Source organism: Oculina patagonica, chromosome 8 (genome assembly GCF_052425735.1).
Source record: "Oculina patagonica isolate OP01 chromosome 8, crgOcupat, whole genome shotgun sequence".
Classification (NCBI taxonomy): Eukaryota; Metazoa; Cnidaria; class Anthozoa; order Scleractinia; family Oculinidae; genus Oculina; species Oculina patagonica.
The window spans coordinates 17,480,223-17,503,449 of NC_135765.1; the positions used below are offsets into that span (position 1 = coordinate 17,480,223).

Below are 23,227 nucleotides of genomic sequence, written 5' to 3' on the forward strand. Positions count from 1 at the left end.
GATTGCGTTATGTTTTCAGTAAGACAATATATGAGAATGCTTCAAAATTGCTCCAAATACTACGCTAAACAGTCGAAAGTGCGACTCACTTAAACGACTTAAAACCCACTCTAGGAACACATAGAAGTCAAAATAATGCAAGACAATGAAATGTAAGTCTTACAGCTGAAACGTAATGCAATCTTATTGCCAACATCAGTATGTCATGTTGATCAAATACAACATCTTGGCCGCGTGTGATCAAACAAAAAATTAGAGCACAAAGGAATGAAAGATAATTAGCTACTGTAACAATAAAATCCATGAAGTAGAAGAAAAGGGATATTTCAGAGGCATTACATGAAACACAAAAGAAAACTGCCGTCTGTGTTAATGCATGCAGGCAAATGTTTATTCGTACATATTGAACACAATAAAATAATGGTTCAACAATCTTTTGACTTCGCAAATGGATTTAACTTTTCTAAAATGAGCTATTTTGCCTTGTTAACTTCCATGTGACACAAGACACCATAAAGAGAAGGAAATTCATTGCGTAACCACTGGCATTCATTTGGCGGGATAAATGGGCCGCTCAGTAGGTTTTTCTCTTGGATTCTTCTTGTTGCCTGAACTCTCAAAGTTGTTTCTCTATAAAGCACCTTCAAATAATGTTTAGCTGAAAACGTTTGAATAAAGTGATAATTTTTTCGGGTAATTTCTTTAAATTGTGCAGGTTATTTTTATGAACAATTTATGTTAGATAATGCAAAGTTGCACTTGTTGAAATATAAACATAGCCTGAAAAGCTAGCCGTTTTCCTTCCATGACATTTTGATAATTAACTTGGCTATCTTCTATAAAAATTAATTGGATCTCATGTGCAACAATATGGAGATTTTTTCTGGTCACTACATAAAGTTTAAAAAGAATCTACTGTCTGTATTAATGAGTTACATTGTTAAATTGATAATTTTTTCAGGGAATTTCTTTAAATTGTGCAGGTTATTTTTATGAACAATTTATGTTAGATAATGCAAAGTTGCACTTGTTGAAATATAAACATAGCCTGAAAAGCTAGCCGTTTTCCTTCCATGACATTTTGATAATTAACTTGGCTATCTTCTATAAAATTGGATCTCATGTGCAACAATATGGAGATTTTTTCTGGTCACTACATAAAGTTTAAAAAGAATCTACTGTCTGTATTAATGAGTAACATTATCAAAGGCTCGACAATTGCCTTGTAAATTAAAACACAAGACAAGCATTTGAAAAGAGAAAAGATAATTTTCATGTAACTGTTTTCATGGCTTAAATTTGGAGCTACACTGTATACATAAAACCCTGAAAAGAAGTGGTAACTTAATTTCCTTGATTGAGGGTCACTGTGTTCCTTAAATTTTTAGTGTTTTGTTTGCGGTGCTTTTTTGGGAGTGGTGTTTATTTGAGAAAAGCTCTTAAAAATCATACATTTTGTAGCATTTGTTATTGTCATCAACAGAGAGAGTTGAGAGAATGAAATGTGCTACTTTTAAATATAATTTATGTGAAATATTTTTTATTTTTTTTTTTTTTTTTATCAATTTTTAATTATTAATATAAGGGGGGGGCGTAAAAACAAGGGGAGCAAAAACCCACAAAAAAAAAAAAACTCCTCAATATGTCACTGAAGAAACATATAACAACCTGAGTTGTTCACTGCCTTTGCTTTCCACTGCAAAGCTGTTAGGCATGTCTTTCTGCTGCATGCGAGAAAACTGATCAAGATAATCGCAAGTACTCACAAGGCAAATGGCCAATCACTTCCCTTTTTTTATTGACCTTCACAGGAAATACATGAAGTTTTAATCCTGTTGCGGGTAGCAGTTTCGGCGGTGCGGCTTATCTACGGGTGCGGCTTATACACGGAACTTTACGGTAGTCTGTTTTTTTTATCAAGCACTGCAGTGTTGGCACATTTTTAAGGACAGTTAGCCCTTCTTTACATCTATTTTTTTTTTTGCTCTTATAATTATGTTGTTCTTTACTGGCGACAGCATTTTAATTCAAGGTAATATAGTTACATTAACTGCCTAGTTTTAACCTTCTTTAAGCTAGTTGTTAAGGGGGGTCCTTCTTAACCACAGATCTAGATCAGTTGCTAAGGAATCGCTGAATATGGTTTTTTTAGTGGCAAGCTATTTTGAAAGTGTTAGGCAATGCTTAACGATGAATTTTTGTTGGGGAGGACAAGTGCATTGAAAAATTGATATTGCAGGTGCGCGTAACTAGTGCCAGTCCCAAACCATGCGCTAAAAGTTAAAATCCCTAAAACTTTTGAGAGAAATGTAAAGTTCCAATTTTTTTCAAAGAATTAGAGATAACATATCTTTCTTCACAATCCTTCAAATGTATGGAATTACAATTTACATGTAAGAATGGGACACTACTGAAGAAAGTCTGAAAATACAAGTCTTTATAATGCCATAACTTTAATAATAGTGCGAATTTCCTAAAAACGATACGAAGCATTAAACGCATAGACATTCTTTTATTTTTATCTGTTGGCACTGATTAATTTTAATTTTTAGATCTACATGCCCTTTCAGTTTTAGGGTGTTTTTTTATTCCTGTCACATGACTTGTCAAATATGGCCGTGTTTTGAAACTTTTGAAGGGCTCTTTAATAGAACAAAGTTGAGCAAAAATCTCAACCATGGGAGGTTTGGTTTCCAACAGTTGACGGTCAGAAATCTTTCTTAGCAACAAATTGGTAGTTAAGAAGGACCCCTCTTACGTTTTTTTCAAAATGTGCAGATTGGTATGGATTAATTTTTATGCTATTTTGTTACTTTTGGTTATATATTTATTTCATATGCTACAAAAATATACCATAATTATTTTTGAACATGGTCACATAATCATGTCTAATTGGACAACAATTCAAACAGAAATTGGCTTCTAGTACAACTGTAATTGTTGAATAAAGGGCATTGGCTGGGACTTTGCACTTAATTGAGCTTCTGTACATTTTTTTTTTAGTTCCAGCCAAGCTAACTAATGTAAGTCGTGACCACACTGTACGTGAAGGCTCGGACATTCATTTGTTCTGTGACGCATCTGGCAAACCAACATCAAACATCACCTGGACCAGAGTTCTAGAGGATGGTAGCAGTGAAGTACTCCCCTGGGGCCGTACTTTGGATTTTCCAAACATCAACAGAACTGCTTCTGGGATACATGTCTTCATTTGCAAGGCCTATAATGGATTTGGAACCCCAGATGACCACAGAGTTAAAGTGAATGTTACATGTAGGTACATGTACACGAGCTGTAAAAATAAAAATGCAGTACCATTCTGTGCTCTAGGTTCAATATTTATGTCTTAATATGTTGCTTAATCTGTAGTAAGCTTACATAATAAAATTTATATAAAGTCTTGTTGTTTTTGGTATATATTTAAAGATATACATGTATTGGCTTTATTTATTTTTGTGCCTTTCATAAAAATTATCATACATGTACCTAGCTGTATCAGTGTACATGTAGTGTATCTTTCCTTACATGACATTGTACATTCCTGCATTAAAGGAACCATGTCACGTATTTTAGCCAGACTTAGGCATGTAAAATGACCATCCGGCAAATTCGTTTAAAGTATATAAAATAACCTCTTAAAATGGTGAAGGAATATTTAAATAACACACCAAAAAATGCAAAAGAAGGTACGGATGGCCAAAAGTGTCCAAGATTGAATCGGATTGGGATACAGGTTTTTGAAATATGGTTCCGCGAACAGTTTTCAAAGTTAATCTTGTCTGCTTGTAACTTTAAGTTATAACGCCTGGGTAGACACATTTGGCTGCAATGAAGCTATGGTTTTGTCATTTAAGAATCATAGAATTATTTTTTTCCAAACATTTAAGTTTTATAGCGAATATATTTCACAAAATTTAATAACATAAAATTAACTTAGCCATGACGCTGCCCCTTAAACTACTAAGTTGTCAACAAATGCACTCAGAATTCTAAGATTTGCTTCAACTTTTTGTAATTTACAGATCCTGCCGAGATTATCGAGGTTACTGCAAGTGAAAATAAAGTTGTGGTTCAACAAAGTGTTTCCCTTCAGTGTAAAGCAGAAGGAAATCCTCCACCTTCTTATAGGTGGACTCCATGTGAACCACCACAAAGCATGTGTGACAGCAGCATTCTAAACATCTCAAAAGTTCTAAATAATGTTCTGTACACCTGCACTGTGAGAAATGCTATCGACAGTGATGCAGGAAATGTCACTGTTTGTAAGTTGAATTTATATATGTAGTCAATGGTATTACAGTGTATTGCAAAGTTAAATATTTGCAATCTCCCTGAATGTTTCATGTCATTTACATGTACACATACATGTACTAATCTGTAGCTAATCTTATCTGTATACTAATCTTATTTTTCCTCTTCAGTAAAGATTTGTGGCTTGCAATGGTTGTGGTAGATTTTGGCGATCGACACAAATTTATTAAATTTCAAACCCGACATTAGCCATTATGAACACACCTGGCGGAAGACCTATAATAACAGGGTGTGATTGCCCTACAGAACGTATTTCAGCTTTTGTTGACCATCTACTTCAGCTGATAGCTCAGCGTTGACACAGCAACAAGCTTCGTGTGACCGACTTAAATAACCTCATTGAGAAAATTACACTGCCATGCCTAAACAGCCTAAAAACGCCTTCCTTGTCTCATTAACACTGTATGCGAAGCATATGAAGAATTTCATCAAGGAAACTCTCCCGTACCTAACAGGTTTTTAAGAGAGATGCTCAGTGTGATCTTTCAAGAAAGCTTGTTCCAATTCAGTGGAAAAGGTCATCAATAAGCACATCAAACGGCCATGGGCATGACAATCACCGCAGCTTCTGCTGTCATCTTTATGGGCAAAATAGAAAACGAAATACTCAGACAAGTAGCAATAAGCCTATCCTTTGGAAACGAGTTATTGAGTCACGACGTCTTTTCATTGAACTGATGTGGGACACGAGAAGAAGCAAAATAGAAGAATTTTTTCTAAAGGAAAACAGCTTTCACCCTACGATATAATTCACTGCTGAAATCTCAGAAACAGAAACTACTTTCTTGGAGGCGATAGTGTACAAAGGTGGCAGATTCCAGGCATCACGAAAGGCTTTATCAAGGGAGAAGCATGGAGACTTCTTAGAACAGATTCCTTAAAACGAACAATTTGAGAAAAACATTTAGCCCTTTATGTTTATAAATCCCGGCTGCCGTCCTCTGTTTCAGGTGATCATGCGCTGTTAAATCACTGCTCCACGGCCCAGGTCTACTGACATCTTGTTAAATCCACCGCCCACCGGAGCCAACAAAAGTGCGTTAAATCCCGGCTTTGGACGCGTTAAATCGACTCGAAAATCCAACTCGAAAATCCAACTCGAAATTCAACTCGAAATCCTAACTCGAAATCTAACTCGAAAATCCAACTCGAAAATCCTAACTTGAAATTCAACTCGAAATCCCAACTCGGTAACCTCCATGCGTTGGTTGTTAAACGTAAAATATGGTGTAAAGAAGTTTTTTCTTTAATTCAAACCTGGATTGGCTGCATTGTATTTTTAGCGGCGTCTGTGACTTGGATAGCACCTCCACCAGCCTGGACTCCGACGGACCCAAGTGACATTAGAATGGTTAATATGACATTGAGAATTGGAAGTACTCAGGTGCCTCTGAGGTGGAGTTGTTGATCGTTCGGTAACATGTACGAAACTGAATTTATTATATGTGAAGAATGGATAAATACATACTACTAGGAAACGTGCGTGACAGTGCAATAAAGGTGCTATTGCATGTAATTATTAATACATTCTTAGGTGCAAATGAATGTGCAAGTGATAATTACATAGTGCACCACCTTTCCCCTTTTGGAAGATGAAAAATAATTATGAAATGTCCATACACGCTCCATCAATTAAAATTGAAACACTATTTGTCTTAGCTGTTGTTAGTCAAGGAGAGTCGAAAGCAATGTCCAAATTTATAGTCAAAGTTCAATTCGCTTGAGCGTTCATTCCATTATAAAGTTATTAAATCTTGCGGGGAGTCTACATTCTCTTGTTGAACGGCGAAGTGGAGGTGCAAGTTCGTGTTCCATTGGGTGATCAGGTTCTTCTGTTGGTTCACTTTCAGACGGTAGGGATGAAGTTTCAAATCGGTCCAATCCTCTATCATAGTTGTCGACTGTTTCTGCCTTTGCCTCCCTGATTTGTGCGTGGTTTCGCCTTACTGGTCCCACAGCTGTGCTCACGATGCAGGAACTTGGGGCAGGTTTTCCAATTACCTCCCCATAGATCCAGGGTCGATGTTTGTTTGTAGGCCTAGGTTTCACGTACACTTTTTTGTTGGTTTTGAAACGTGACGTTTACTCCACATCTTATCACAGGAACTTACTTTAATTTAAATGTTATCGAATTATCCTTTCTATCATACCGCGTGTTACTTATTTTATTTACTGTGGTAGACCAGCCCTAGGCTGCTATGTCCGATGTAGGAAAATCGTCATAACCGCAGGTTTTGCGCACGTGTTTCTCGGATAGATAAATCCGTAAGAATTTCTAAGTTAGATCAGTTCTAGTGTAGACTTCACTGCGTCAACATCTACTCGGCATTGGGCCATAGATTTCTCTCTACACTCGTGGTTACCTACTCTATCAAGTCTAATTCAGTGCGTGTGCAAACCAAAGTAAGTAATCTATTCCTTATTTTTAGGCTTATCCTTAGTTTTCCTTGTTATTTGTTTTGCGTTAAGTTTCGTTTTTCTCGACTATCAGGATAGCTTCTATACCGTTTATATCGAGTTAGTTTAGTTGGCATATTATACTCGAACCATTAAGAAACTATCTCGCTAGGCTAAGTTTTATCTTATTATAAGGTTAATTGTCATAAACTTCTATCCAAAATTAGCTGTCATATAAAACTTTATCGTTTGTTAGCTTTCTATAAGATTAGTATATGCGCAGATTATGTTACGTTTCTTCATTCGGACGTTATTGTGAATGTTAGCTATAATTATATATCTCGCGAATTGTTTAGCTTGTATGCTTAGATTTATTAGTCACGTTAGTTCTATTTCGCTATTATATTTCAGTTCGAACCGACATACGGTTTACGGCAATCATTTCAACAACACTAGCACGTGGTTTGAATCAATCATCTTTGTATCGCTCTCAATTTGAACCTGTATGGAACATTGAACTCTGTCAATTAAACTCTGTTATTGTCGTAGTCAGAATTTCTTGTCGAGTTCGTTTACGTCACGCACTTCTCTACCCCGTGTGATTTACTTGGATTTTTGGTTTGGCATTCTGTCCTTGTGAATTACATTTTTCTCCTTTTGAGAATTCGGTAAGCGGCGCCGATGCCCTCTTGTCGTACTGGGCCTTTGACCTCCGTCTTCTTTCCCCAATGTTTTCTTGTACTAGGTTTGGGGACACTGTCTGTGGAAAAAGTGGATGCGGAGCTGTGGGGATTATGTCGTATAGTCTTCTAGACATGAGGCATTGTGCTGGTGAATAATTGTATCCTTGCTGTGGTGTGTTTCGGTATGCCAAAAGGGCCAGGTAGGGGTCTTCGTGGCGAGACTTTTTCAGAATGTTCTTTGTAATTTTGACTGCGGACTCCGCCTTTCCATTCCCTCGGCTGTGGTATGGTGATGATTTGCGTGTAATGAATCCGTATTCTCGAGCAAAACGTGAGTATTCATGGCTTTCAAACTGCGGGCCGTTATCGGTTATGCACTCGTCTGGAATTCCATGTCGACCAAATTGCCTTTTCATGGCTCGGACAACTGTGTTGGCTGATGTGTTCCTGCCGAGGGGGTCTAGTTCAAAGAAGTCGCTGTAATGGTCGACCATAACGAGGTAGTTTTTTCCGTCCAGCTGAAATAGGTCGGCACTTATTTTGGACCACGGTCTGGTGGGTATCTCATGGGATTGCATTGGTTCTCGCGGTCGCTCGCTTAGGTACTGGGCACAAAGTCCACATGATAAGCATTTCTCCCTGATTACGGCTTGCATTCCTGACCAGAACAGAGACTCGCGTGCTCGTCTTATGCTGCTGTCGGCTCCCTGGTGCGCTTTGTGTATTTTCTGTAACATCTCGTCTCGTAGAGTGGCTGGGACAATAACTTGATGGGACCTGTAGAGGACACCATCATAAACTGAAATTTCATCTCTGAAGTTCCAATACAGCCTTAGTTGCTCTGGGGCTTCCTTTCTTTCTGAAGGCCATCCATTCACTATCACTATCAGGTGGACTGACACTATCAGGTGGGCTGATCAGTGACAGGTGCGTGATACAAAGTGTCCGCAATGTAAAGTTCCTTTCCTTTCTTGTATCGGACAGTGAACTGATATATCTGTAACTTCAGCATCATTCTTTGCAGTCTGCGAGGAGCTTTGCTAAGAGGCTCCTTGAAAATCGTCTCGAGCGGCTGGTGATCTGTATGTATTGTTATGTCGCGTTTCCCGTATAAGTACTGGTGCCACTTATCCATGCAAGAGACGATTGCAAGGCACTCTTTCTCAATTTGAGCATAGTTCTTCTCCGTACTGTTGAGGGTATGTGATGTAAAGCAAACAGGTTGATCATTTTGCAGCAATACGCCCCGATCGCATCTTCAGATGCATCCACTTGTAGCGTGACGGGAAGGTTTGCGTCGTAGTAGCGTAATACAGTTGCTGAAGCAATGAGGTTCTTTGCCGAGCTAAATGCATTTTCATGATTGTTTGACCATAGGAATGAAACATCCTGCTTGGTCAAGTCCCTCAATGGAAGAACTGTTTCTGACAAATTATGGCAGAACTTGCTTAAGTATTGGCACATGCCGAGAAAACGCTGCACCCCAGATTTGTCAGTGGGAGTTGGCATCTCTGTGATTGCTGCTACTTTGGCTGGATCGGGCTCTACGCCTTTGTCGGTAAGCTTGTGCCCCATGAAGGTAACAGAGAAAGATTTAAACTGCAATTTTTTCGCCGAGAGTCGCAAGTCATGGCTGCTGCACTTTCCTAACAGGCTCATGAGATTTTTGTCGTGATCGATGTCAGCTTCCTCTTTTTAATCTCCGCATCCAAACACACAGATGTCATCGGCAATGTTTATTACCCCGTCTAAACCGTCTAAGAATTCATGTTGGCGCCGTTGGTATTCCTTCGTTCCTGAGGCGATCCCAAATGGCATGCGAGTGTAGCAGTAGCGACCGTTTAGTCCCTGAAACGTAGTGAGTAGAGAAGACTCTTCATCCATCACAATGGTGTGAAAAGCTTCGGATACATCGACAATGGTAAACACTTTGGCCTTAGTCAATTGTTAAAGCTTTTCTTCAATAGTTGGAATTGTGAACTTGGGTCTTCTGATGGCCTTGTTTATCCTTTGACTAGGATCAATGCGTATGCGAAGTTTGCCGTTCGGTTTCTCTTTCACCAGGATGTTTGACAGCCAGTCTGTAGGCTGTGTGACCGGCTTTATGATGCCTTCATCACAAAGTCTCTTTAACTCGTCATTTACTCTGTCCAACTTGGCCACGGGAACTCGACGCGTTGAGGCGTGCACTGGAGTAACATTAGGATCAAGATCGATATGCAAAGGGGTTCCAAGTGGATTTCCGCGACCTGGCCTAAATACGTTTGAGTAGTTGTGTAACACGTCTTCCTTTGTCAGTTTTCCCAGTGGTGGAAGTGACTGCGTATTGCACGGAATCTCTTCTTCAACTGCGTTTATTTCATCAGCGTACACCTTCAAGTAATCCAGGGCTTGCGCATCTCTTCCGCTGAGAAGTGGGGGTTTCTGATTAGGCACGTTTACCACAAGAAAATCAATGGTGTGAATCTTGCCCCTTCTGTCACAACACAGCATTACTTGGCCTTCAGGACGAATGGTTTCAGTTCCATATGTGTTAATCTTGCTTTTGGTCCGCGCAATCTTTACGTCAGGAAACAACTGGCTTAGTAGACTGCTAGGTATAGTGTTGCACGTGGATGCCAAGACGATCTGTGCTTTCACAACTTTTGTTTTCCCACCTTGTATGAGGTGAAGATGAGCAAAATATTTCCTTGCAAGCTGTGGGGGTGTCTCGCAATCCGACACAAACGCTTCTTCTCCGTTGTCATCATCAACAAAATTTGATTACTGCTGTCGCCCTTGTCGACGTCTTGATCCACCTTTACAGGCACGTGCGAAATGGCCAGTGATCCCACCCTTAGCACATCTTTTGCCAAAGGCTGGGCAGTGCCTTTGACGGGGCTGTTGATGGTTGCCTTCACACCAGAAACACTGTGAAAATTGCTGTTTGATCTTGCCTCGGATTTACAGATGTCAATTTGCTCGTAAAATTTACTTGTTCCTGTTGTGTGTTTACTTGGTCCTGCTGTGTGTCCTGGGCAGTTTTCATGAGCTGATTCGCAACCATAGTCGCTTCGAACGTTTTGGCAACCTCGACAACTTCTCTTAACTTAACCTTTGTTTGTGCGGTGTCTTTGTGTTTGTGTCCTTTCCGGATAAGTTTCACTCGAAGAGCATCAGACGTTAAACCGGCGATAAATTGGTCCCTCATTATCTCATCAGCGAAGTCTTCGTATTCACACTGTGCTGCTTGGTTACGTATTCGCGTCTCCCAGGAGGCGATTGATTCGTTTTCGTTTTGCAGCAAGCAAAGAAACTTTTGTCGTTCACCTGACACTCCAATGCTAGCAGCATAATATCCTTTAAGGGCGGCAACAACACAATGAGGTTTCTTTAGATCGGCTTCGCTAAGACCCAGGCTATATTTATACACTGTTCTTGCTGCCGGGGATAATGATGCGCGGAGACAAGCCATTGCTTTGTCGGGCTTCGTCCATTTCTCTGCGTCAGATTCTTTCGACGGATCGAACCAATTTTGCATTATGCAGTAATCTGTTAAGTGCTCTATATACGTTTTCAAGTCGCATTTTTCATCGCCTGTCGTCTTGAACGCAGGAAACGGTGTATTGAAAGCCATATCGCTGTATCCTAAAAACGCTAGATCCGTTAGATTAGAGAACTTTCACCGCTGCCACCATGTTGATCGTTCGGTAACATGTACGAAACTGAATTTATTATATGTGAAGAATGGATAAATACATACTACTAGGATACGTGCGTGACAGTGCAATAAAGGTGCTATTGCATGTAATTATTAATATAATACATTCTTAGGTGCAAATGAATGTGCAAGTGATAATTACATAGTGCAACAGAGTTACACACTGCCACCTGGTTAAAAACTGCAGTTGATCAAATTTTTTATAATTGATGATGACTACAGTGATAGTATTGGAATGATAGTTCATGATAAGGGTATTCAGTATTTGACCAAAATGATTACCAAACACGATTTAGCATCAGCAGAAATGAAGTGGCCACCTTGATAATAAACAAAGTTACTGAAAGAAAAGAAGCAGTTTACCAATGTGAGCTTACAACGCCCTCAAACAGCTGGAAATACAAAATACACGTCATTGTTACAGGTACGTTGAATTGCGCTTGCAAAAGATCAAACCTAGAATCCCTTTCGAACCCATCTGGAGCTTTTTCTGGACCCCCTTTTTTCAGAAAAAGATGGGATCGTGATTTATATAGTCAAAATATAACTTAAGTATATGAAAAATGTGAATATAATTAATGAATAAATTAATTACCATGTGCAGCATTGTGCCTGAAATAATAACAATTTTACAAAAGAAATGCAGAGTTTACCATCAATTGTATTGATATGTGACTTCAGAAATCAAAACACCTACGGAAATGACACAAGGGTATCAATGGCTTATTCCAGAAAAAAATCTACCACCCACCCCCATGGATTGGATTCCAGAAATTCTTGCCCGAGAGGGGGGGGGGGGGGGGTTGAAGGCAGTGGAAATCCAAGGAGGAGGAGGGTTTTCAGCCTAAGAATTCTTCCTGGGGGGTTATTTTGCGATTGTCAGAGTTTGACATTTATAAATTCCATCACCTAGTCGGCTGTAGGGAATCAAAATGTTTGAAAGCATCTCGGAAGCATTTTAAACAAGTGAAGAATGTGCTAGCGATCGCTAAAGAAGAAATTGCATGTCTAGCAGCTGGCGAGACGTGAAATTCTAACAGCTTGGCGGATAGATTTTGCTGTTGACCTATGAGCTAGAATGACTGCAGCATTATTCCCTTGCCAACAAATGATGAATTTCAGCATTTCTCTGGAAAAAGATCACAGTCAATTTTAGATTTTATTGCTTAACAAAATGAAACCTCCTTATAATTCACAAGAACTTTAAAGAAACAGATTTCGCTTTTGGAGGCCCTTTGGTTTTCAATATGAACTTCATTTTTCAAGTATCGACAGAGAGACTCGCGTAAACTGTCTGGCAAACATTGTCAAGTTTCTAATTCTGTTTCTGATAAAATGCAACGTATTTTAACGTATTTTAAGTAGCTGGAATTTTTGATGGGCATGAACTGTTCACTCTGGTTTAAGTAGCAAGAGAAAATTAATTTAGGTTAATATTGAAAAAAAAAACGTTCATATTCCAAAAAAAATATTTCTAAGGAAGCAGAGTGGTTTGTTTAGACAGAGAAGCTTGCATTAACATGAAAAAATTTACTGAAAAAACGCTGACTGATAAATGCTTCGATTTTATAGTATTTTATTTGATTTTATATATTGTTACATCAAACCATGCGACATGCAAGCTTCTCTGTCGAAACAAACCGCTTTACTTCTTTGTAAATACTTCTGTTAATATGAAATGCAGATAAATTTCTCCTGCTACCTAAATACATAATTATACAATTCACTTTACACTTGGACCAGACCATGTCCATCACAAATTCTTCTTAAAAATTCCTCACGCGTGCTTAAAAGTAACAGAATTAGAATCTTGAGATATCTGCAAGACATGTGTATGCAAGTTTCTCTTCTATTCTTTGTTGATACCTAAATTTTTTCAGTCTGATTGAAATCCGGAATGCCTCTCAAAGCAAAATCCGTTTTTTAAAGTTCTTTTTAATCACATAAGGTGGTTCCATTTTTTAAAATGGAATAATCATTAAGAATATTTGTTGAAAATATAAATCAATCATTTGCTTTCACTTACAGGCCAGGTTGTATGAAACCATTATTTTTTTATCATCTAAATGGAAGACTAATGAACAACTAGCGGCTAAATGCAGGAATTGCACCGACCTGTGATTTTAAAATACTTACATGTAATATAGCATTTCAGCGACGGTTACATATTCAATGCTTACTATTTAATCTCCTCAAAACAAACTCAGAATTGAGAATTGCGTACACACTTTGAATTCTGTAGGGATCAGACGAGACTGGTCAGGGAAAATAAAGAAAGTTGACAAGATGTGTGTTTTTTTAATAAAAAAATAAAAAAGATTTTAAAAAAATCAATGTTGTCCCTTTGTAGAGTGAGATACACTGCAGCTAAATGCCTGGCAGACTGACAGAAAGGCTTGAATTCACTAGCAGCCACCCTCCCTCCCTCCCCCTGAGGGCCCCTGGTCAGACCAGGGTGCTAGGTGGAGTGGCTATAGTCACCCCCGATGTGACAGCCAAGCTTCCACAGGGCTGCAGCCAGCTGCCAAACACAAGATAATCATCATTAAAATACCATGACGTTGCTCAGACTGGCAAAGTCTGGTGAAAGTGACCCCAAAACTTTACTGTGCCAACTCCCCTAGCAAGCCAGCAATTTAATGCCTGACCCTGGGCTCCCTTGGGCTGCTAGTTCTACCACTCAGCTACCTGGTGCAACCTTTCATGACGGACCCTCCCCCCCCCCCCCCCCTCAATTTTTGTGTGTGGGACTTGCTTGAAGGCCGACTAATGTCGCCCCTTTCAAGCACGGATCGCTGAGTCCACCTTTTGTCTATTCAGTAGATTGTGACACAACGTGGCCCTGGAAAGGCACAAGCGGCACCCAGTCGATGCCCGACTATTCGTCCCCGGCTAGTTAGTTAGGACTGCAGCTGGTTGGGATATCCCGGTTATTTTATGCTGGCATGATTTCTGATACAACATGGTCCTGGAAAGGCCCAGGTGGCACCCGGTTGGTGCCAGGCTCTCCATCCCCAGCTTGTTAGTAAGGCCTGCAGCCGGTTGGGATGGCCTGATTATTTTATGCTGGCATGATTTGCCTTATTTCAACAATTGGTGCCTGTAGGCTGACACAAAAGGCTTAAATTCACTAACTGCCACCCTTCCCCCTGAGGGCCCCTGGCTAGACCAGTTGGCTAGGTGGAGTGCCTTGTCACCCCCCGATGACAGCCAAGCTGCCACAGGGCTGCAGCCAGCTGCCAAACACAAGACAATAATTAAAATACCATGATTTTGCTCGGACTGGTGAAACTGACCCAAAACTGATCGCGGAGTCCACCTTTTGTCAAATCAGTGTAGGATTAATTATACAAGTATTTTTTCAGGCATGTTACATGAGTGACAATGAACCATTCCTTGATAGCGTTTATATAGAACTTGTAAATTAAAGCCATCTGCTAATTCTGTTCCGATCTTTTGACCATTAAGCTAACCGTGTGCGTATGGTTACAGTTATGGTTTTAACTCTGACCAAAAACCCTAACCCTAAACCTAAACTCTAACCCTAATCCTAGGGTTAGTGTTATGGTTAGGGTTATTGTTTTAACCCTAAACAAAAACCCCAACCCTTACCCTAAAACTTTCGCTGGTTTCATTCATTCAATTAGACTCTTAGTCTGGGGCCATGAGTCAGAAAAATTGCTCCCGTGGGCATTTCATGAACATTTTAGTTTCTTTGCAGAAATCCATAGTTTAAAAGGTACTGAATCGCAAAAACGTTGTCTGAAATTTTTTCGAAGTACTTTAAGACTAATTTATGCAAATTAGATTTTGACCCCGAAATCTAATTTGCATAGATAAGGAAAACCGAGTTTGGCTCTGTATACTACCTCATAATGCTTCCATACTACACAAACCTTTGCATACGTGTACTGTTAAGTTTGTTCTATAAAAGGCATTGCCTATTGGCTATTTCAAGACACTGTAATTCTTTTTCCACAATTCTGGAATTTTGGCTCTAACTTCTAAGTGTCATTTTCAGAATAAATCTAATGTATCACTAAGAAATTCTTCAAAAGCATAGATGATTTTGCATAGTGAAGAATTTTATGGTGCTGAATTGAAATAAAAGTTATCTGCAATTTTTTTAAAGCCATTTAGGCCGCTTTTATGCAAAGTAAATATGACGCATTATACAGATCAAGATTGGCCAAAAAATGCCTTTGCTATGACTCAGGAATTGTTAAATTTAATAAGATGTTTTTTAAAAAAGTAGGTAAAACACATTTTGACTGTTTTGAAGAATGAATAGAAAGAATATTAAAGAAAGAACGAAACACGTAGTTTTCTTTTAGAGATTAATTTTTATTTACCTCAGTTATTTACTACATAACTTTTTTTAATCCCCTTCATATTTTCCGATTCTTGTTGTAAAGCAATTTATAGTTTTTTGTTTGTAAATGTTTATAATCCCGTCTGAATACAGGTAGAAAAAGCATACTTTTTTGATGGGTTTCCTGCGGTTTTGAACGCATCAACTTATTTGGTTGTCAGACAGAAGCGTAAAGGATATTCTAAAGTCGAGTGACCCTGTTGCGACAGCGTAACGTCATCCTGTGAACATCATCATTAAAGCCGTTATGCCAGATGACATCAAAAAAGGAAAAGGCAAATCTCAAGTCATGGAAGTCTGCTTGGCAAACAAAGAAGAACAAGACAACTAGTAGCATCGCATCCCTATAGGATGACAGAGCTCTCCTTGCATGTTTCTAAGCCGTCCTCTCTCAAGGCCTGACCTCGACGTACTTGAGACCTAAAGCACCGTTGAGTATCCAAGGTTACTCTTGTCCTCTGATTGCAGTTTACGACACTGCGTAAGCTGATGAACGTCCTCAATGGCCTCCTACCCCAACAGCAACCAAAGACAACTACAGTACAACTTAATTCCGCAGATCCACTAAGTAGACGAGCTTTTATCATTGGTGCCATGACAGTCGTCCAGTCAATGCGAAAGCCATCGCGTGGGTGTGAAATGGGGGTGATCTGACAAGCCATTTCGTAGAAGTCATCGGCTCGAAGCAAAACAGCGCCACCGAGGTTATTATGTCTTATATGACCGATACGATATCCCCAAATCACTAAAGGAACGAACGCGCCAGAAACGACAGGTTACAATCACAGCAGTGGTTTACAGCATTACTGTCTATGATTTTATTGACAAGATCATGATGAAGGATCTTTTGAGCTGTTACCAGAGTAAGGAGACACGATTGGCTATGTTTCTTACTGCACAATCGTCAAGTGCAATGAAGATTTGCAATCCACGTATGTAGTAACTTCGAAAGTATAGTCTAATGCTTCAGAATTTTAGAAGCGTTCAAGAAGTAGATACCCGCATGTCTTTACATGCTCTAGATGCCACACACAGAGGAGCAAAGACCATGATTATTCAGATTCCTGATACAGATCAGATGTACTGACGCTATGGATTTACAAGAGGCTTTAAATTTGTCCAGATACTACGGGGATTGTAAGGACAGGGGAAAAACGTAAGAGTATTCCGTTAGGTCCACTCTACAAGGCGGTGCGAGAAAACCTTGTGACGACTTTATCTGGCTTTTACGCTTTTCAGGATGTAATCAGACAAGCACTATCTGTGGAAAAAGAAAGTGTCTGCTCTTTTGGGATACACTAAGTAAAGCTGAACGACCAATACAATGCGTTCTCTTGTCTGGGAAGCAGTGACACTATCTCAGATGATGTATACATGAACCTAGACTGCTTTGTCTGCCAGCTGTACATCCCATCGACACCGCTAAGAAGAGTTCAGACGGCTGCTTTTCAGCAAGAAACAATACGTAGATAAACAGCAACTCCCTACTGAATCAGCCCTACACTAGTTAAGAAGGCGTGCCAATTTCTTTGCACTGGTATGAAAGTCTTGCAACAAACCCTATCCCACCCTGGCCTTCCTAGCCCGACATTTAGAGCGTGTTACAAGAGATTTCAACGATGATGAGGACCTAGATATTTAGGCCCGTCAGCTAGCTTGGAATTCAGACCATGTTATTTAAGTTTGTACATTAAAAGAAACAATGGAATGCTTCACTTTGCAAAATCATCTATGTTTTTTTAAGGATTTCTTAGTGATACATTAGATTTGTTCTGTAAATGACACTCAGTAATTTGAGCCACAATTTTAAATCGCAGAAAAAGATTCACAGTGTCTTAAAATGGCCAATAAGCAATGTCTTTTATAGGACAAACTTAGCAATACACGTATGCAAAGGTTTGTGTAGTATGGAAGCATTATGGGGTAGTATAACGGCCCGACTCGGTTTTCCTTATTTATGCAAATTAGATTTTGGGGTCAAAATCTAATTTGCATAAATAAGTCTTAAATAACTTCAAAAAAATTGCAGACAACCTTTTTGTGATTAAGTACCTTTTAAACTATAGATTTCTGCAAAGAAACTAAAATGTTCATGAAAAGCCCACGGGATTACACATGGCCCCGGACTATCTCTGCAAAGTTCCCCTTGTATCCCCTTACCATCAGAAAAACACTAAGGTCTGCTGCTCTGTTATCATAGACACATAGTTTAGTACAAATCCTTCTTAATTGTAACGCTAGGACACAGGGTATACCTTTCTTAGATGCACTTGGAAGGCAAGATGTATTTTATGACAAAATAAACAAATATTTTTTATGCTGATCACTATTCAATAATAGAACAGTTTTCAATTGAGTGCCGTAAAACCAAAACCAAAGTTATTAATTTGGCTAATCACAAAGGAGACAGACAATCGAGTGAACCAATCAAAACTCGAAGCAAATACATGTAGTTGGCACGAAGCGTGGGAAAACATATGCATGCGTAAGCGAGTCACGATTGGTTTTGGTTTTACTCCTGATTGGCCGAGAAAGTGGCGCGAAATTTTTAAACCAATCACTAAGCGTAGTGAACGCCAAACCAAAGTAAACGCCAATTACTTTCGACACTCAAGTGAAAACCGCTCTAAACTCAAAGAATAGTGGAGAATGCAATATTATGGAGCAACCTCGTTCCCAGGGTCTCTCTCTCCTCTCTCCTCTAAAACAGGATTTGAGAAAAAAATCAAGCACTTCCAATCACATTTATAAAGAGGCTACCATAAAAGTCTAGTGTAAAGAACTCTCGTAGAAGTTGATATTGAAAACAGAAAGCAGGCGCACAAACCAAACCCTGAAAGAAACGAAAAAATCAAGCCTTTTGTGACACAATACCACCAGGTAGTACTAAACGTTAAAAAGAACAACATTCGTAGCTCAAAACAATTAAAAAAACCTCACCTAATTTATTGAATTTTAGAAAACTACAACCTATTTCCAAATTTTAGGCTAAAAAGGTTCTTATATAGATGGTGTTTAACTGGCTTATTTCAGCCTAACAGGTTCTTAAAAATAATTTATTAGGCTCTTACTCGCGGGTTTATATCTTTGTTATCTTCGTATGGAAGTAAAGAAAACATACCCACGTTTTGCCTGGGGTGCACGGCAGTTGTTCTCTACCCCCTACCCTTTTTACAGGACTAATTAATGAATTGATTATAATTAATCAATTAATTGGCTATAAAAAGTTTACACCATAGCGGGTTAAAAAACAAGAACTAATTTAATTATCAAAATGCCAGGACTCAGAAATGGCACATTCTTATTCTTTTAAAAGCGCTTAGTTCATTGCTAGCTTTTTTACGAGCGTAACGTGATACTTTTGTTAGTTACAGTATACTTCTGGCTTTTTGCCAAACACTGTAACACGATACTATTGTTTTTCTCACTTTTGTTTCACTTGAAAACGAACGTAACCCGAAACTTTTGTTTTTCTCGAAAAAGCCATGTCACCATTTAACACGCTCAATAGTCATTGAACGAAAAGTAATAAACGAAGCAATAAACGAATCAAATCAAAAACTATCTCTTCGGGAAAGTTCTTTGAAGCGCAGTAATTGTGGGTAAGACTGAAGTATTTTCTGTTTTAATGTTCATTGAGTTTACGTTCGATGAAGTCTTCCTAAAGACTCAACTTTGGACAGCTTTTTGGAGTTTTTACTCGACTTTGTATTTTCTTAATTTACTTTAAAAAAACTTTTTTTTCCAACATTTGAGTTGTTTAACTAACGGTGCGGCTTATCCGCAAAAGGAAAAGAAAAAGGAAAAGTCGGATTTTGTAATCATGTACTAGCACTCATGTTTAACTTTAACCAAGGATTTATGTGAGGAACACGATCAGCAATTTTCCCTGGCTTGCACCTCCCAGCCCCAATTAACAATGGCACAAAACATTGCACCTCAGCTAGTTATGGAAGTGAATGTTAGAAAAACGAGGGATGTTGAAACCAACTCAAGGACGGGTATCAAACCCCCTGTATATGATGCTTAAATGAAAACCACACACAATCTGACTTCAGAGCAGACACTTAAGGTGCAACTGAAACAAATTGATCCTAATATGGGTCTGTCTCAAATGGCTAGTGAGCAGACTGATCAGGCGAGTACTGAACAACATTTGGCAAATGTCAAGTTGGTAGTTTACCTGCCCTTACAGAATAACACTTTGAGGCCACTGTGTCCATTGGATGCATTCCAAGACTTGACCAAGTAAATAGAAATCAGGCTCTTTTAAAATTGTCCAAGGTTTTCTCTGAGGGATATAGACAGAATGGTGATTCCTGACAATCTATGCGAGAATGACAAGCAACTTTTACAATCTTTAAATTTGGAGGAAGATGAAATTAATGAACTGGAAACTCAAACAAGGAAACAAGCTGATTGTGAAAAATGGAAGGAAGAGCGGAAATTCAGATTTACTGCATCTCAATTTCATCTGATTTCTAAACGACAGAGAAACCATGGTTATTTTGCAGAACAATTGATTAATCCCACACCAGTTTCTTTAAAATATTTGGAGCAGGGCCAAAAGTTTGAACCCGTTGTTTTAATGGAGTATGAAAAGTTCATGTTTAACAGGTGCTACCCCTGATGCTAGAATAATTGATTTTTGCTGTACTGATTACTTTAGCATATAGCTGAGGTAAAGTGCCCCTACACAAAATTTCAAGTCACGCCCCTTGATGCATGTACAAATGAAAGTTTTTTTATGGAACAGACAGCTGTGGCCTGGTGTATAGTATTTTGTTATGATAAGAACAACAGCGGAAGACGTTACCTGCCAAAGTGTTCCCGTCACTGATATAGTTCAGGATAAGTACTTTAAAACTGAGAACAGTTAGGGACCGCAAACATAAACGACATCTCAATTAATTGATTCAAGGTGCCTTTACAATACACTAAAGGGGAGTACTACGGTGCAGAACCTAATAATCCTCCCTCTTATTGTCCCTCGCGAAAAGTGCATGTCTCAATCTCGGCACTCCTGGCTAGCAGTGAAAAAATAATAAGATCAACAAAAAACTTAAACTCGGGGGAATTTCTTAGAATTGGTTGTCCACTATATTTATATATGGCGACCTGTTGGCGAGTGGCAGCCTCCTCCAATGGAAAACGAATAGTTTTTTTTTAGAATTTTTTTCTTTTGATGTTTCCGAACATCATTCTAATAGAAAGAGCTGCGCATTATAAAAAAATACTTTTAAAATGAGGCTCGAGTGAAACGTCGCGTTGCTGTTTTTGGTTGGTTTCCTCAGAAAGGAAACGGCATTGTTTTGGATTCGATGTGAACTATTTACACAGCATGTTCTACTATCCAAACAGAAGAACGCTCGTAAACACAATGTCAACACGTTGTACTGTAGGCAAACAAACTCGTTTTCCATGTTCTTCAAATATCGGAAGGATATATCCTCAGCAACACCAAAAAATATTGAAATTTTTTGGCTACTACGATGCTTTTAAGGAAAATACCAAAAGAATTCGCTTTTGCTTATCATATTGGCATAGTCAAAGTATTTCCGCCAGTCGCTCTAACGATGTGAGGAACGAGAGTCCAACTGTAACTGCAAAATCTAGCTAGTTCGGGCGGTTTATTTCCGGGTTTATTGAAAGCAACTAAAGCGCTTTTGTTTACACGCAGAGACATCTGAACACGAAAATATAAACAAGTTACAAAACCAGTTATCCTCGGTTGGGCAAAACAAGAACCCTTAAACGCGAACAATGTGTGTTGATTTCAAGGATCTTAATTTTTAAAAGTGACACTCTATTTATATTTCAATGTTGACACAGCTTTAAGAATTAAGAAAGCTTTTCTTGAATTTTTAACTTGCAGTACTGTCCCATTTTAACAATAATATCTTAAAAATTTAACCAAAGGCACTATGATTTATTAAGATATTCACATGCAAAATATGTTGGGCTGTGCATTACAACAAAATGCACATCCTGCCCACAGAACGACGGGGGGGGTGTAAGACAGGGTGACCCTCTTTCCCCCTACCTCTTCCTCTTAGCCATCGAGACCTTGGCAATTTCTATTCGGGAAAAATCCTGAAATTGAGGGAATCAAAATAGGAAAAAAGCTTCTTCAATATGCAGGCGATACTTAAGTAACTTTCTCGGTCGGTGAAATCAGCAAGAATCTGAAGCATCTGGGACCATTATTTCATAACCGAATGCCTCCATGTCAACAGATAATTTTCGTAATGCAGTTTTCGAAGCTATTATTTCGAAGTTTCTTTGCGCCGGCTACTTCCTTTTGCGTGGCGATGTTCGAATCCACGAGAACACAAACGGGACGACTCCGCCTCTTAACTCATTTTTGCCATTTTTTGTCATTTTTGCCAGCAAGAGTTTTTTTTAATGTCGCCTTCCCTGAAATTTCGAGAGCATACCTTTGTGTTTTTACTCACATTGAGGAATTTTCCTTCTTCTCTCCTTATTGCATGTAGCCATTTCTTCTTAAAAGGGTTCTCAATCGTAAAATTAAAGTAAGACACTATTGTCCCATTGTCTGCAGGGTATCCTTTCTTTTTGGCACTAAGGAACACAACAACGGTTGGTGTGATATCTCTAGATTCTTACCGACCTAATTAAAAGTAAATGTAAAAACAATGAGTTGCCATTTGCAATTCTTGAAAATAGTTTAGCCGAATCGAGTCACAACAGAGAGATTAACTTATTTGACCTTCTTTTGTTTTCTTCTATTCATGCGAACGAGCAGGGAGCGTGGCCTTTCTGACCTCGCTTTCATGATAAAGTAATTACCAGTACCACGCACCGTCGGACATTATGAAAGTTCTGTATGATAATCTCCATTTGCATTTATACGCGACTTCAAAAATGAAAACACTTACAGGGGCTGAACATAAAAGTTCCGTACCTTTTATTTTTAGACCTTATTTATGGTGTTTATTCTGACGGTTTAACGAGACAACGCACTTTTTAAAAAGTTAGCTACAAAGGAGTTTTATCTGCGCATGTTAAAGGAGTTTTGGCCGCGGAATAAAATTTATTTATCGCCAGTTCATGATCAATTTCGTGATCGCTCGTGCGAAACGTTGACCCCGGAAATCATAGAAAGATTTCCAAGGGTATTTTGATTTCTGAAGTCGCGTATCAAAACAATCGGTGGTACGTCAAGTTATTTGAGTTTCGAGTGATTGTCAACCTACATTTGCCGGTACTAAACACATACATTGACTCATTCATTGTCAAAGTTTTATTCACAATCATTGGCTAAGTTTTTGATTAACTCTAGTTAACCTAGTCCCACTATATTTTCTTTGCTCTCAGATCCTCCTAAAGTTCAAATTGTGAATCCTGTCTCTAAAGTGGTGGAAGCCAGAGTGGGTTCTTCAACAAGTTTTACCTGCTATGTGAGTGGTATGCCATTACCAAGTATTAGATGGATGAGACAGAGTGGTTCCAGTGTGAATGAGATTGCTGCTGACAATGGAAAATACCAAGTGGATTCTAGTCCTGGGTCTTCTCAGCTGATCATTAAAAATATTTCTGTTGATGATCAAGGTTATTACATTTGTAATGCCTCGAACTTTGTATCACATTTGGATAGAGTCTTCCTCGGAGTAATCTGTAAGTTCTTGGTTCCATATTGTTTTTAAGTTAGGTAACTAAGCCAGGCACACCAGCACTCGAGATTAAATAAAGTTTATGATGATGATGATGATGACTCCAAATGCAACCATTTTGGTTGCCATG

At 38.8% G+C, this 23,227-nt stretch overlaps 2 protein-coding genes and 1 pseudogene across 3 annotated transcripts in view; 1 reads left to right on the plus strand and 2 right to left on the minus strand.

Annotated features, from left to right (window-relative positions):
• The window catches only part of LOC144662800 (fibroblast growth factor receptor 1-A-like), a 254,321-nt gene that overhangs the window by 36,640 nt on the left and 194,454 nt on the right, over positions 1 to 23,227 (minus strand). The gene's annotated exons all lie outside the window — the stretch shown is intronic.
• The window catches only part of LOC144662809 (uncharacterized), a 122,645-nt gene that overhangs the window by 5,368 nt on the left and 94,050 nt on the right, over positions 1 to 23,227 (plus strand). The window contains exons 3-4 of one of the 2 annotated variants that reach the window (XM_078523754.1): positions 3,004 to 3,273; positions 4,023 to 4,262. In XM_078523754.1, coding sequence (XP_078379880.1) covers positions 3,004 to 3,273; positions 4,023 to 4,262 — 510 coding nt within the window. Of the gene's footprint in view, positions 1 to 3,003; positions 3,274 to 4,022; positions 4,263 to 11,493; positions 11,516 to 23,227 lie in introns of those variants that run through there. The other variant, XM_078523755.1, reaches the window with a different exon arrangement.
• On the minus strand, positions 9,339 to 11,007 carry LOC144663153 (uncharacterized; annotated as a pseudogene).